Source organism: Phaethon lepturus, unplaced genomic scaffold (assembly GCF_000687285.1).
Source record: "Phaethon lepturus isolate BGI_N335 unplaced genomic scaffold, ASM68728v1 scaffold8483, whole genome shotgun sequence".
NCBI lineage: Eukaryota > Metazoa > Chordata > Aves > Phaethontiformes > Phaethontidae > Phaethon > Phaethon lepturus.
This window is the reverse complement of record NW_010527014.1, coordinates 31994-43762: the sequence shown is the minus strand read 5'-3', so window position 1 is coordinate 43762 and position 11769 is coordinate 31994. Positions and strand designations below refer to the sequence as shown.

Genomic DNA, 11769 nt, shown 5'->3' with positions numbered 1-11769 from the left:
CGAGGCACTGCTGGCTCCCCAAAGCCAAGCCCTGATGGTGACCTGAAGTTCCTGGAAGGAGTTTCCATGCTTGCTGCTACAACTGACGAACGAAGGAGAGTCTTCATCCTTTTCCTTCACCCCAGCGTTGCCCCAACCTGTGCCACCAGTTTTTTCTCCGCCATGCCGCTGTGCCAGGCAACGACGGCTGCAGAGCCGTCAGGAGAGGAGGCCATGCTGCTCCAGAGTACCAGCCACATGGGTGGTCTTGTTTACCCTGAGCCTACAAAAACCTACCTCGACACAGGCGGTGGCTAAACTGGATGATCAAAGAGAGATTGAGAGTCCCTGAAGGGATCCACGTGCAGGATCTAGACCAGAACCCAGGTTAGTCTGGAGGAATCCTTATTCTGGAAAAACGGAGGACCGAACAGACGGGCCGTGCTACCATCCCCACAGCTCTTCTGTCGAGGGACAGTGCTGCTGTGGTGAACCACCCTTCCGCCAGCTCCTGCTCCCAGGACGTTACAGCTGCGTCTGCACTGGCTGAATCTAAGATATTCTCAATCTATCTCCTGACTTAGAATCAGACCATAGCTACTAATAATAGATTTCTGTATGAGTCGCATTATTAAGAACATTTCTGCTCTGTGTTTGTAGTAGCCTTAGCGCTTGCCAAGACAGTCCTTACTCCAAGGACAGCTCATGTTACCTTAACCCTATACTGCAATAAGTCAAAAAAACACTAATGTTGCTTTAGAAACTAATACCCGTGTCATGTATCAAGTTCAGTCCCAAAGTACTATGTGCGATCAACTTGTACAGATTGTCACTTAACGGAATTACCTAAAATGATTCAGAAACCATAAAAGAAAGGACACTTAACAAACCCGCAGTAAGATATTGTCTTGCCCGGACTTCCCCCATCCTTCATTGCTCTTTCCAGCCTCCTCAGGTCGAGCAGCACCCTTTGTTTACTGTGCCACGTGGGACTGAGAGAGCGTAGCTGTAGCCACACTAAACAAGAGCGAACGAGCCTGAATTTTGCTGGCTGCTGTTGCCATCCCTGTTATCCTTGACAAGGGCTACAAACCTACAGCAGTGAGTTAGCAGGAGGCAATACGGGTCCCACCTGGCATAGCTGGGGAAAAAGAAGATGCATAGGTGCTATGAATAGCTTGTTATTTTTGTTGGCTTTAGTGTAAACTATAGAAGACAGTTACTCCAGACTTAAGAGCAATTAGTGATCTCATTAGTAGTGGAGATCCAACAAACAGCTGGGGAAGAGCAGTGGCAATCCTACTGCTCTCCCTGCCTCCTTTGAAGCAACTGGGTATTCCCAGAGGAAAACCAGCTGTATCACATCCCTTCCTTCCTAGGGGCCAGTGTAAGCATCCGGTGTGAACCCATAATGATTTGTTTAGGAGTAGGTGGCTACACCACCCTTCCTGCAGGCTGCTATATGCCCTCTGTTCATATTACCAATTCCCTTACATATCCCCTTCAAATGACAGCTGTAAATAAGCACAAGTCTCTGGCAGCCAGGATTCACTCAGAATTAAATTCAGGAATAGGGAGCTGTCAGCTATCTGACTTCTGTGGCATCGTAGCTGTCATTTGAATGAATCACAGACCACAGTACCCATTTGTTTGGGGGCCTGTGAGCAAAAGGGGTGAAACACATTGGGGCAAATAGCTGAAATTTAATATAGGTTTCTGCAAGTTTTTCAAACATCGTGCACCCATCTTCAGTGTGGTTGTTTTGTGTGGCCTACAGCATTTCCATGTAAACTGGAATAATCTTCTATTGAAAGCTCTCTTTAGTATGAAAAAAATAATAAATTGATTATACAATTAGGTGAGGCTTATTTTGCTCTGTTCTAGCAAAGACTAAAATATCTAGGTCGAAGTCTCATAGCAGTTTCCTATGCACAAGTTACACTCTGGGATTGGCAGCTTCTCTTCAGATGCCGAGGAGCAAGACATTCCCCCTCCCTTCCACACTGCTTGTAGAGTGCGCTGCCCCATGCTGATGATGCCAGGCAGATTTAATTGTGCATGCTCAAAGAGAAAAATGACATCCACGCTTGGGTTAGTGCTCTCTGTGGCAAGCTGACAAATCCCCCAGCTGTCAACTAACCTCAAAGGCAAGTGTACGTGGCTCCAGCTTATGCCTGCTTGCATTCTGCCCATAGGCATTTATAAGTTGAAAGTCGTATTGGCTGCAACACATTCAGACTGCTACTGAGAGAAAGGTATGGTCTATTTTATGTGTTTCAATCTCTAAGGGTGACCCACACAATTAAGGTTTATTTTTCAGACAGACTTATAAGCAGGTAAAGACAGCAATTTTTTGCATATGTGGCAAGTGAAAGGGCATAATGTTTATGGCTATGGAGCTGGCTAAGTTGCTGATTGCTTAGAGAAAATTGTTTCTTCCTTGGGCTCAGATGGATTATATTTATATTTTTATGTATTTATTGGGGTTACTGGCTGCCAGAGAACTGCATGCACACAAAACAGCCTGACGTAAGTGCCAATATATATCGGCAAATGCAAAGAGGCATGTGTTGCTAATGCAATGTTGGAGTCATGGAGGAGGACTTCTGGCAGAAGCATTGTCACTTGTGGTGCACTGCAGGCTGTCCATCTAAACCTATCATTACCTGGCACCTATGCTCTACTGAAATAATCAGACCAATCTGTGAATGGGCAAAAAGCCATCTTAACAGATGGCTTTGACTGTAGGTAACCAGGAAACTATGCATATACATTAAACATGGGTTCAGAGACCATGGGTCTTATCTAGGAACATCAAAACAGCTGTCAGTTTTGAGCTCCTCGGTATACTACTGAGAACATATGCCATACCCATCAGACACCCACACAGGGTGGGCTGGAGCCAGCTCCCACGGTTCTGATGAACTTTGTAGGAATTGCTTGGTTGGGCATGGTCTCAGCTACAGACGAATCTCGTGTTTTGCAGTGAACTTTGAATTTGCATTAGAAAGACAAAGAATGAAGTTTGAGGATGCAGTTGCATCCACCTAATTTGCATGCCCAGCTGAGGCACTGTCTCACACAGAATTGAGGTGATGGAGAGGGCTATGCAACCTACCTGGCGCAATTGTCTTAAGTTTCCTAAGTAGACAGTGAGAGAGAGAGGCTTTAGATACGTGCAGGGAAAAGTCCGATATGGACTCCGATTGGAGTCTGAGAACAGGATCTTAGAATATAAAGAAATAACAGGAAATGCCAAATATCTCTGTTGACAACAGGATTTAGTTCACCAAGGTCTTCTGGTATTGAGCAGCCAGTACTATTCTTTTTTGTAACAGGCTGATACTAAAGCACTCAGCTAGAAAGTGGGAATTCCCGGGTTCTTCACCTCTTCAGTGTAGTAAACTACAGGTCCCGACCCCCTGAGTCCAGATCAGTGGTTCTCACCATGCTTTGAAGCTGAGTCCTAACACAGCTCACTCTCCTGAGCCCACAGTGAACACAAAGAAGCAGCAACTCCAGGGAGGTTCTCACTACCAGTTATTTTCACAGGCCTAGTGCTTCCCTGGATGCACAAGGGAGCATGTGGGCAATGTCTCTTTTAGTGTCCAAAATTAGTATGTATCTAAAAGCAAACAAACAAAAAAGGGCCATATTCACATCACCTAGCTCCACTGAAAATCCACTGGGACTTCTCTGTCTTACTGGCTCGCTGCGGGTTTCCTGAAGCATGTACTTAATGGAAAATTTAGGCTAACTGGAATTTCAGTTGCCTGAAAATAGCCCCAAGGCAGCAACATCAGGATTTAGGGGAGATACTCTAGCTTCAGTGAATCTGTGCAAATACGCAGAGCCCTGGAGCTCTTTTACTAATGCTGGGAGCGGGGCGGGATGCCAAAGTGCCACAGGAGTCCAAGTCCGTCTCCCGTTTCCTGTCTGCTGCCTGATTGCGGGAAGAGAGGGTGGCAGGATGGGGCATACGTACGTCTGTGAATGTGGTGCTCTCTGTTGGCAACACAGAGCTTCGGAGCGTATTACGTGCCTGAGAGAGGAAGAGTGTTGCGTAGTGCAGGCAGGGCAGACTGGGATTTCCAGGACCATAGGACCTCTGCAGACCCCAGCTGTAAATTTGAGTTATGGATGCCTCGGGACCTTTGGGAAGCATTTTAAGAGTTATAGAGAAAATAACCACAAGAAAAGCATTTCTTTCTCTGGCTACTTTTTCACTCAGTTAAAATCAAGGAATTTGATGACTTAAACGCAAGGTGTTAATATGTAGTTGTTTGTCTGTGGAATTAACATACCTGTAAATCTGTCCTGGTAGTAGCAACACTTCATGGAGTCTGCTCTTCACACAATACACGGCTAGCTTAACGGTGTAAGGAGTGTGTGTGCTATAAAATGCCAGCTGTATAAAGGAACAAGTGACCCCTATTCATGCTTTAAAATAGTCAATGTGAAGAATTGTTACTATCATTTTAGGTTTGACTTGCATAACTCTGTATTCTTAAGATAGTTTGCGTTTAACCTAAATTACCATCCCCTTAACTATGGAGGTAGAATGAAATTCAGCTGTCACAGGTAAGAGTAATGTTATTTATTAATAGTGAAATCATTCATACACATGGAAAGAACTTAAACGTGTGAAGTGTGTCAGGACAGGAGATCACGGTCCTTAAGGGATTGATTTATCCTTGACTTCTATGAGCCTTTGTTATGCTAATGGTATATTCCCAAAAATCCGTTGCATCTGTTTATGCCTTACCCTTTGATTTCTTTATTAACTCTCCTCCCTTGCCGCTACATGTTCTTGTTAATTCAGATCAGGTTTTGCAGCTTGCGTCATACTTTGCTATTTTTTACCAAAATGGTTTCATGAGTTCTCTAGCTCACGTGCTTTCCCCTCTTTGCTGCGCCTCTCTGCCGCTGACGCCAGAAGGGCCCCTGGGTGAGCGGCCACCAGTCAGACTCTGGTACTAATGGGTTTCCTTTGTTCCCAGAGCAGTCAAGGCAACTGACCTGATTAATAATTCCCAACCCTCATTAATAAACATAATTTTGGTAATTTGGGGTAAACGAGTTCATGTACTCTAGAATACAGAATGTTTTATCTAAATATGTAATCTGTTTTTTAGGCACTTACGTAGATATTACGATTTACGGTGGCGCTGGGTGCTACTGACTTTGTTAAGGTTGTAAATCCTAGGTATTTCTAAAGTCAAGATGCTTGTTTAGGTGAATAGTCATAGGCATGGGTGGTTAGGTCACCTACCATGGTCATTTGCGAACGTTGACCGCCGTGGTATGAGTAGATGGCACCTTTAGTATCATCAGTAAATGGAAAAGCTGTTTATAGGTAATAATGTCTTTAAGGATACAAACAAGAGCAAAGCATACAAGTAGATTATCAGGTGTAAGAATAGCTATAAGACTATTGGAGAGCTATAAGAAAAGCCGAGCAGCACAGAATATTTTTCATGAGCTTATTTTAATACGAGGAGAAGGGTTTTTTTCTGAAACACAATATACTGCTGCAGTGTGTAGCTACTTCATTATACTTTCTTCAGTACACGTATGTCTTGCAACATCTTGTACTCTCTCTTGGGACTAGATATATATGAAACATCAGCAGCATAATTTTGCTCATGTGGTAGGCTCTGAACTCAGCTACAATTAAATATTCAGCAGGATACTCTGTCTCTAGCTAGACTCATGTAGCAGTTATGAAAGATTAATTCAGTGTTATGTTTCTGTTTAATGAAGGAGTCGAAGTGAGCATTTCCATTGAAAATTTCAGATTTTGGGTATAGAAATTATGATCTTCATTATGCTTTTTAAAGGGCACATAAGATAAATGATCTATATAGAGTTATATTTTTTTATAGAAATCTTTCTCTTGCAGGATACCCATACCAGCATCTTAATTACAGTCCTCCTTGTAATTTGTTGTCTTTACCTTGCCACTTCAAAATATATTTTACATATTTCTTAACTGGAGATGCAGTAATTAACCTGTAGAAAAACTAAGGGCATTGCATAACAGAATGGTGCAGATTTGCAGATCTTGCTGTATATTATGAATTTAATTTGGCTTTTCTGCTTCATCAATAGTAAAGTTTTAAATGATACGTGTATCTGAGGAAGGAATAGTAGCTTTGAGGCATTACTGGTAGAATTAATTTATACTGCAGTGTTCCAAAGGAGAGAGATTCAGCAACACAGAAAGTTCCAGTTTCTGTCCCTTGCAGGTCCTTTCTCTTTCTTTTTTTTCTTTTCCCCCACATCTTTCTCTTACAAACTTTACTTGCATTATTAATGAAGTTCAGTCCCAGCACTGGTGTGGAATCTGAAGCGTAAACTCAATCAGCAAGTTTGAAGTCCTAATCCTTGTAAAGCCAGTGTGAATAACAGAGGGTGTTAAGCAAGGCACAATACCTGTTCAACAGTTGCTGTAAATGTGGCCTCATTGATTCTGTGTTTTTTCCTCTGTGTTTTAAAGAGCACATTGATTTAGGAAGATGTCTTTGGCTTATTACCATTAATGTTAGAATGATAGAAAAATGTGCAAAAATGACCTTATCGCTCTCTATACCTACCTGAAAGGGGGTGGCGGCGAGGTGGGTGTTGGTCTCTTCTCCCAAGTAACTAGCGAAAGAACAAGAGGAAATGGCCTCAAGTTGCACAAGGGGAGGTTTAGATTGGATATTAGGAAAAATTTCTTTATAGGGAGAGTGGTCAAGCATTGTTAACAAGCTGCCCAGGGAGGTGGTGGAGTCACCGTCACTGGAAGTGTTCAAAAAACCTGTGGACATGGCACTTCAGGACATGGTTTAGTGGGCATGGTGGTGTTGGGTTGATCGTTGGACTTGATCTTAAAGGTCTTTTTTAACTTTAATGATTCTGTGATTCTTTGAAAAAGATTTGGGGATTGGTGTGAATTGAAAGCCACTATCTGCTTTATTAGCAAATTAGGGATTTGGTTTTAATTATGATTCTGCTGCAAATATCACGCACTATATTGTATAAGTGGGGTGGTTGTTTGAATTTCATTAATAAATTTTACTCCAGCTGCACTTCCTAGGTATTTAGAATGGAAATCGTGACCAGGCCTACACTCTCTTAGAACACAACAGGGTCAGCATCATACCTTTAAACAGCTTTCCTGGACCTCCTCAGGAAGGAGAAGGAATGAGCAAGGCCCCGGTTCCATCTCACTGTTTGCTTGGTGTTTAACTTGGCTAAAAAGAAGTGTCACCGGTAATGTGTCCTGGACGGTCACCCACCCGAGAAGCAGCCAGCGCCGTAGCATTTTCAGACCCTTGTATGACAGTCCATGGCAGTTGCCTGTGGAAGGATGGAAGGACTGAAGGGCTGAAATTCAATAATCCTTTCTGTTTTGAAACACTAATTAGTTGTCGCATAGTTCTGCTGCCAGCAAGCCGGCTACTGCAGCGGGCTCTTATTACCATGATCAGCAGGCAAAGAGCTGAATACAAAAAAGAAGGAAGCTAAAGAGAAAGGAACTTCTGACTGAGGCAAAGGTTGCACAATAAGTAAAAATGGCCCACTGTTACGTATTTTGTATCAGTAAGAAAAGGAAGTTCATCTGATGTTCTGTTTACTGAGCCAGCAGAAGCTTGCAGTGCTAGAGCTGGTACCCTGCAGTCTTAGAATGAGACTGTTTTATACCATTTAGCAAATTTTTGTAGCAAATTTTTGTTACACATTTTTGTAACAGATTAATAAAGTAAACATAGTTTTGTTACTTACAAGTCCTAAAGCGAGAGCTCCTTTCAGAAGCTTAGTGGATATATAGCATAACTGAAGGCTGCATTCAATGATGCTAATTGGTATTGGATTAAATCATCCAATCAAATGACTTCAGTGTAAATTTTGCATGCTAAGGTGCAATGTAAAGTGGATTTTGTGTTTTAAGTGCATGAAGATAGCCAGGGATGTCTGCCACAAAAGTATAAAATATTTATAAAATGCATTTTTTGATCAAATTTCAAGCTGTTTGAGGTTGGTACCTTTTGTATGTGACAGTCCATTTGTGTCTTGTATACAGATATGTTCTTGGTGTCTGTTTTGTGTTTATGCCTTCTGTGCCTTGTGTGGGTTTTTTTGTGTGTACATGTTCTTTATGGCCACCTTAACTACCCATGTAAATTTGTCTGTTCGCATATTATAGGTAGATGTCCACTCCCACTGTATGGTTTTTCAGCATGCAGGTGATAATGCAGAGCAATTCACCCAAATACCATCCATTTAATTTCTGGTTTGGGTGGTTTGGAAGCTCAGAGAAAATACAAAGTTTCAGCAGGTTTCACCTTTTGCATTTCAGGATTACAATGATGAAATTCGCCAGGAGCAGCTGAGAGAACTGTCGTACTTGAACGGTTCTGAGGACTCAGCACGTGGACGGGGCATTCGAGGAAGAGGGATCCGTGTGCCACCTGCAGCTCCTTCAAGGTGTGGTAACCTCAGCTATCATGCTAATAGCTTTAGAAAGTGTAAACAGTGGTAACACAAACATAGCTTAAAAAAAAATAAAGAGAATCACATACACATCATGGTCAGCAAAGCAAAGTGAGATGACCTTTAAAGTTGCCTTCCGACTCAAAGATTCTGTGATTCTATCGTCCCTGAAGGTCCCTTCCAACCCAAACCATTCTGTAATTCTGTGATTCTAAAATTGGCCGCTGAAACTTGTAATAAAGTAGTGAACATCACAAGCTAGTGCTACGGGTTTGGTTGTCTCAGTCGGGAACAAGCCACAGCTCATACTGCTGCAGGACACCCAATTTCCATTCCCGGCTCTGGATCTGGGTGTCACACGTGGTTATACCCAGCACTCAGTCTTCAGGAAAGGCAGCACTCTCAGGAGCATACTGCTCTGAAACAAAACTCACAGATTGCTTCCCTGCTATATTCCCCTTCTAATTTGTCATATCGTAGAGTTACAAGAACCTCTTTTTAAGCAGTAACAGTTTCTTCTAACTTACCAGTTAGTACAGCAAGGTGGCTATCGTGTAATAAACAGGAGGATGCTAACCCTCTCTGTGCTTGTCTGTGTGTGCTGTTCTGTTTGCACAGTGGGGGAAAGCTGAATCCTGTGCCACCCTTCCCTTGTGCTGAACTAAATTAGACTTTAAAAAAAAAATCTTACTCTCCTTTTATACTCGTGTTCTACTTTGCCTTGCAAGTTTTTGCCATCCTGCATCGTCTTCTGCCATTCAGTTTCTCCTACCCACCAATAAACAGGAGAATCAGAATGATGACTGCTCTTGTAAAATAGTTTGAGGGCATCAGAAAAAGTTCCTCACTTTCTTCATCCTCTAGATTTACTTTGGAGTAACTCTGCAACTCAGTGAATTACAATGATCCGGAATTTCATTGGTACAGGCAACAAGAGGGTCAGGTGTAAAAGGTTTAAAAGTAACGCCTTTCCATAATATGAGTTCTGCCTGAGATACTGCCCAAAAGCGCTTGATGTTGTAGCTGCCAAAACCCGAGTTACACAATACTTTAAATAGCAGTAAAAATGTAAAAGCCTTCAAAATGCAGTAGCACTTGCACGTCCTCCCTCGCCGTACACGCCAAAGTGATCGCTTCTTTTTGCTCCCCGCAGGGGACGTGGGGGTGCCATTCCTCCGCCCCCACCCGGACGAGGCGCCCAAGCACCCAGAGGAGCGCCGGTCACCCGCGGAGCCCTCCCCGTCCCCCCAGTGGCGAGGGGCGTCCCCACCCCTCGAGCGAGGGGTGCCCCGGCTGTCCCGGGCTACAGACCACCCCCGCCACCTGCACACGAGGCCTATGAAGAATATGTGAGTACCCGCATGCATTCGTAACACCCGTGAGCCAAACTGGGTGGTGAACCTCAAGTACCGCTGAGTTGGGAGAGTCCAGGCCGCTAATTCCTCTGTCTCTACTGCTTACCCCCTGAATTACAGCCTGGGTGATGCAGTGCGCCTGCAGACCTGTCTTCTGGGTGATGCGGGTTCGCAGCATTGTTCACACCTTAGTTTTGGATATGAGAAGGTTGTGCTGGGTAGCGTGTCACAAAAGAGCAAGACATATTCTAAAGATTATGTTATAACTAAAAGTCAGTCGTTGCTGTAGGCAATTTCTTAGGAATAACAAATTATACCCTTTGTGAGAAAACGGGGGTTTCTTTGTTCTTACAAATCCCTTTTATTACATATAAGTATATATGTATGTATATTTGTATTCAACATTGTGTTACAGATACATAACAAATAGAAATTCAGGTAATTTTCATGAAAGCTGATACAATGATGCATATTTAGCAAGGAGATGTACTGTCACCTTTTCTTATTAGGTGTTAAAAATAATTGTGTTGTAAACATCAAAGCTTTCAAGTCATCCTCATTAATGTTCCCTCCTGGAACTATCACCATAACAACAGATATCCAAATAGAGGAGAAAGTAGCATCAAAAATGATGTCTGACTTTTTCCAGCTGTGGCAAATCCAAGGGTAAGATGAACATCCCATCCATTCTGTAATCCTATCACCAGGAGAACCGTTGAGAAGATACACTATAATTGAGAAGATGCAGTTTTATTCAATTAATAGTCTTCCTAGAACAGAAGAAAGGAAATTGAAACAGAAATTAATCTTTGTTGGGTTCTACCATGTGTATTTGTAGAGATTAGATCATGGCCACTTCAAATCAGGGACACACATTCGGTTAATGTCAAGAGTCACAACTGAACAACGGCTGCAAAAAAGTGGAGGAAGAAAGTAACTCTCTGTTATTATTTACTTCAACATAGTTTCCATTTTTAAATGAGGTAGAAGCCCTGCTGAAAAAGGAATTTAAAAAGTATATCCTTCCTTGATAGTATATTATTTATGAGTATCAGAATGTATGAGACCTTCCTTTCTGTGCAGAACTGTGTCTTTTTCTACTCCATGAGTGACAAATTTCAAAACAGAACCCTTGTAATGTAAGATTAAAATTCTAAATTAAGTAAATCTTCTCTTTTTTCTTTTTTGTTTCCATCTACAGTACTGCTAAATGTCCTAGGGTATTAAACAGTTTTTAGGGAACATTTCTCACACTTTTTCTGGATTGTAACTACATGGAAAGCAGGAGGAGAAGTTGAGGCAGCTTGATTGTCAAGGTTAGGAAAGCATTCAACCAGTTCCCCATTGTTTTGAAATGCTTATACTCTCAGGAGCACAAAATATACACACAATTAAAAGAGTCATTTTAGTTTGTAATAGATTACTCCAATAAAAACAGATAAATGTGTTCATATTTCTATTTTGCTTGCTTTGATAGTAGCAAGAAACATATTTCCTTATAGGACAAATTCAGATGTTTAGGAGATCCTTCCAGTTCCTATGTCCTTTCGACATCTATATTCCACAGCTGGGAATAGACGGGCTTCCTCTGACTTGCTGTCACCCACCAGTTTGCAATTAAAATCTCTTGCCATTTTACAGAGACTTGTAAGTGCAATCTAAATCATCTTGGTATCTTATGGACAGTTTTTCCTCCCAAATCAACCACTACCTCACATATCTGATTGGATACTAAAAGCAAGTGGATCTATTTGTTGACCAGCAGCAAATGTCATGCATAATTGTTGTTCTTTCACTCTGAATCATAGAGATGAAAAACTAGTTTATAAAGAAAAATTTATCCAATTTGCTTTGTGTCATTTTCTGCTTGTAGGCAACCCACAAGCATATTACAATTTCTTTATGTGTTTACGTTTTTCATTTTTGACTACGGTATTTCACTCCAATTTTTGCCTAC

The 11769-nt window shown here is 42.0% G+C and overlaps 1 protein-coding gene across 1 annotated transcript in view; it reads left to right on the top strand.

The window, feature by feature from the left end:
* KHDRBS2 (KH domain containing, RNA binding, signal transduction associated 2) overlaps positions 1-9806 on the top strand; it is a gene marked incomplete at both ends in the record, with an annotated part of 62023 nt that extends 52217 nt beyond the window's left edge. The window contains 2 exons of the mRNA XM_010283259.1: positions 8324-8451; positions 9611-9806. Of these exons, the coding sequence (XP_010281561.1) occupies positions 8324-8451; positions 9611-9806 (324 nt within the window). The remainder of the gene's footprint in view (positions 1-8323; positions 8452-9610) is intronic.
* Positions 9807-11769: the final 1963 nt, after the last annotated feature.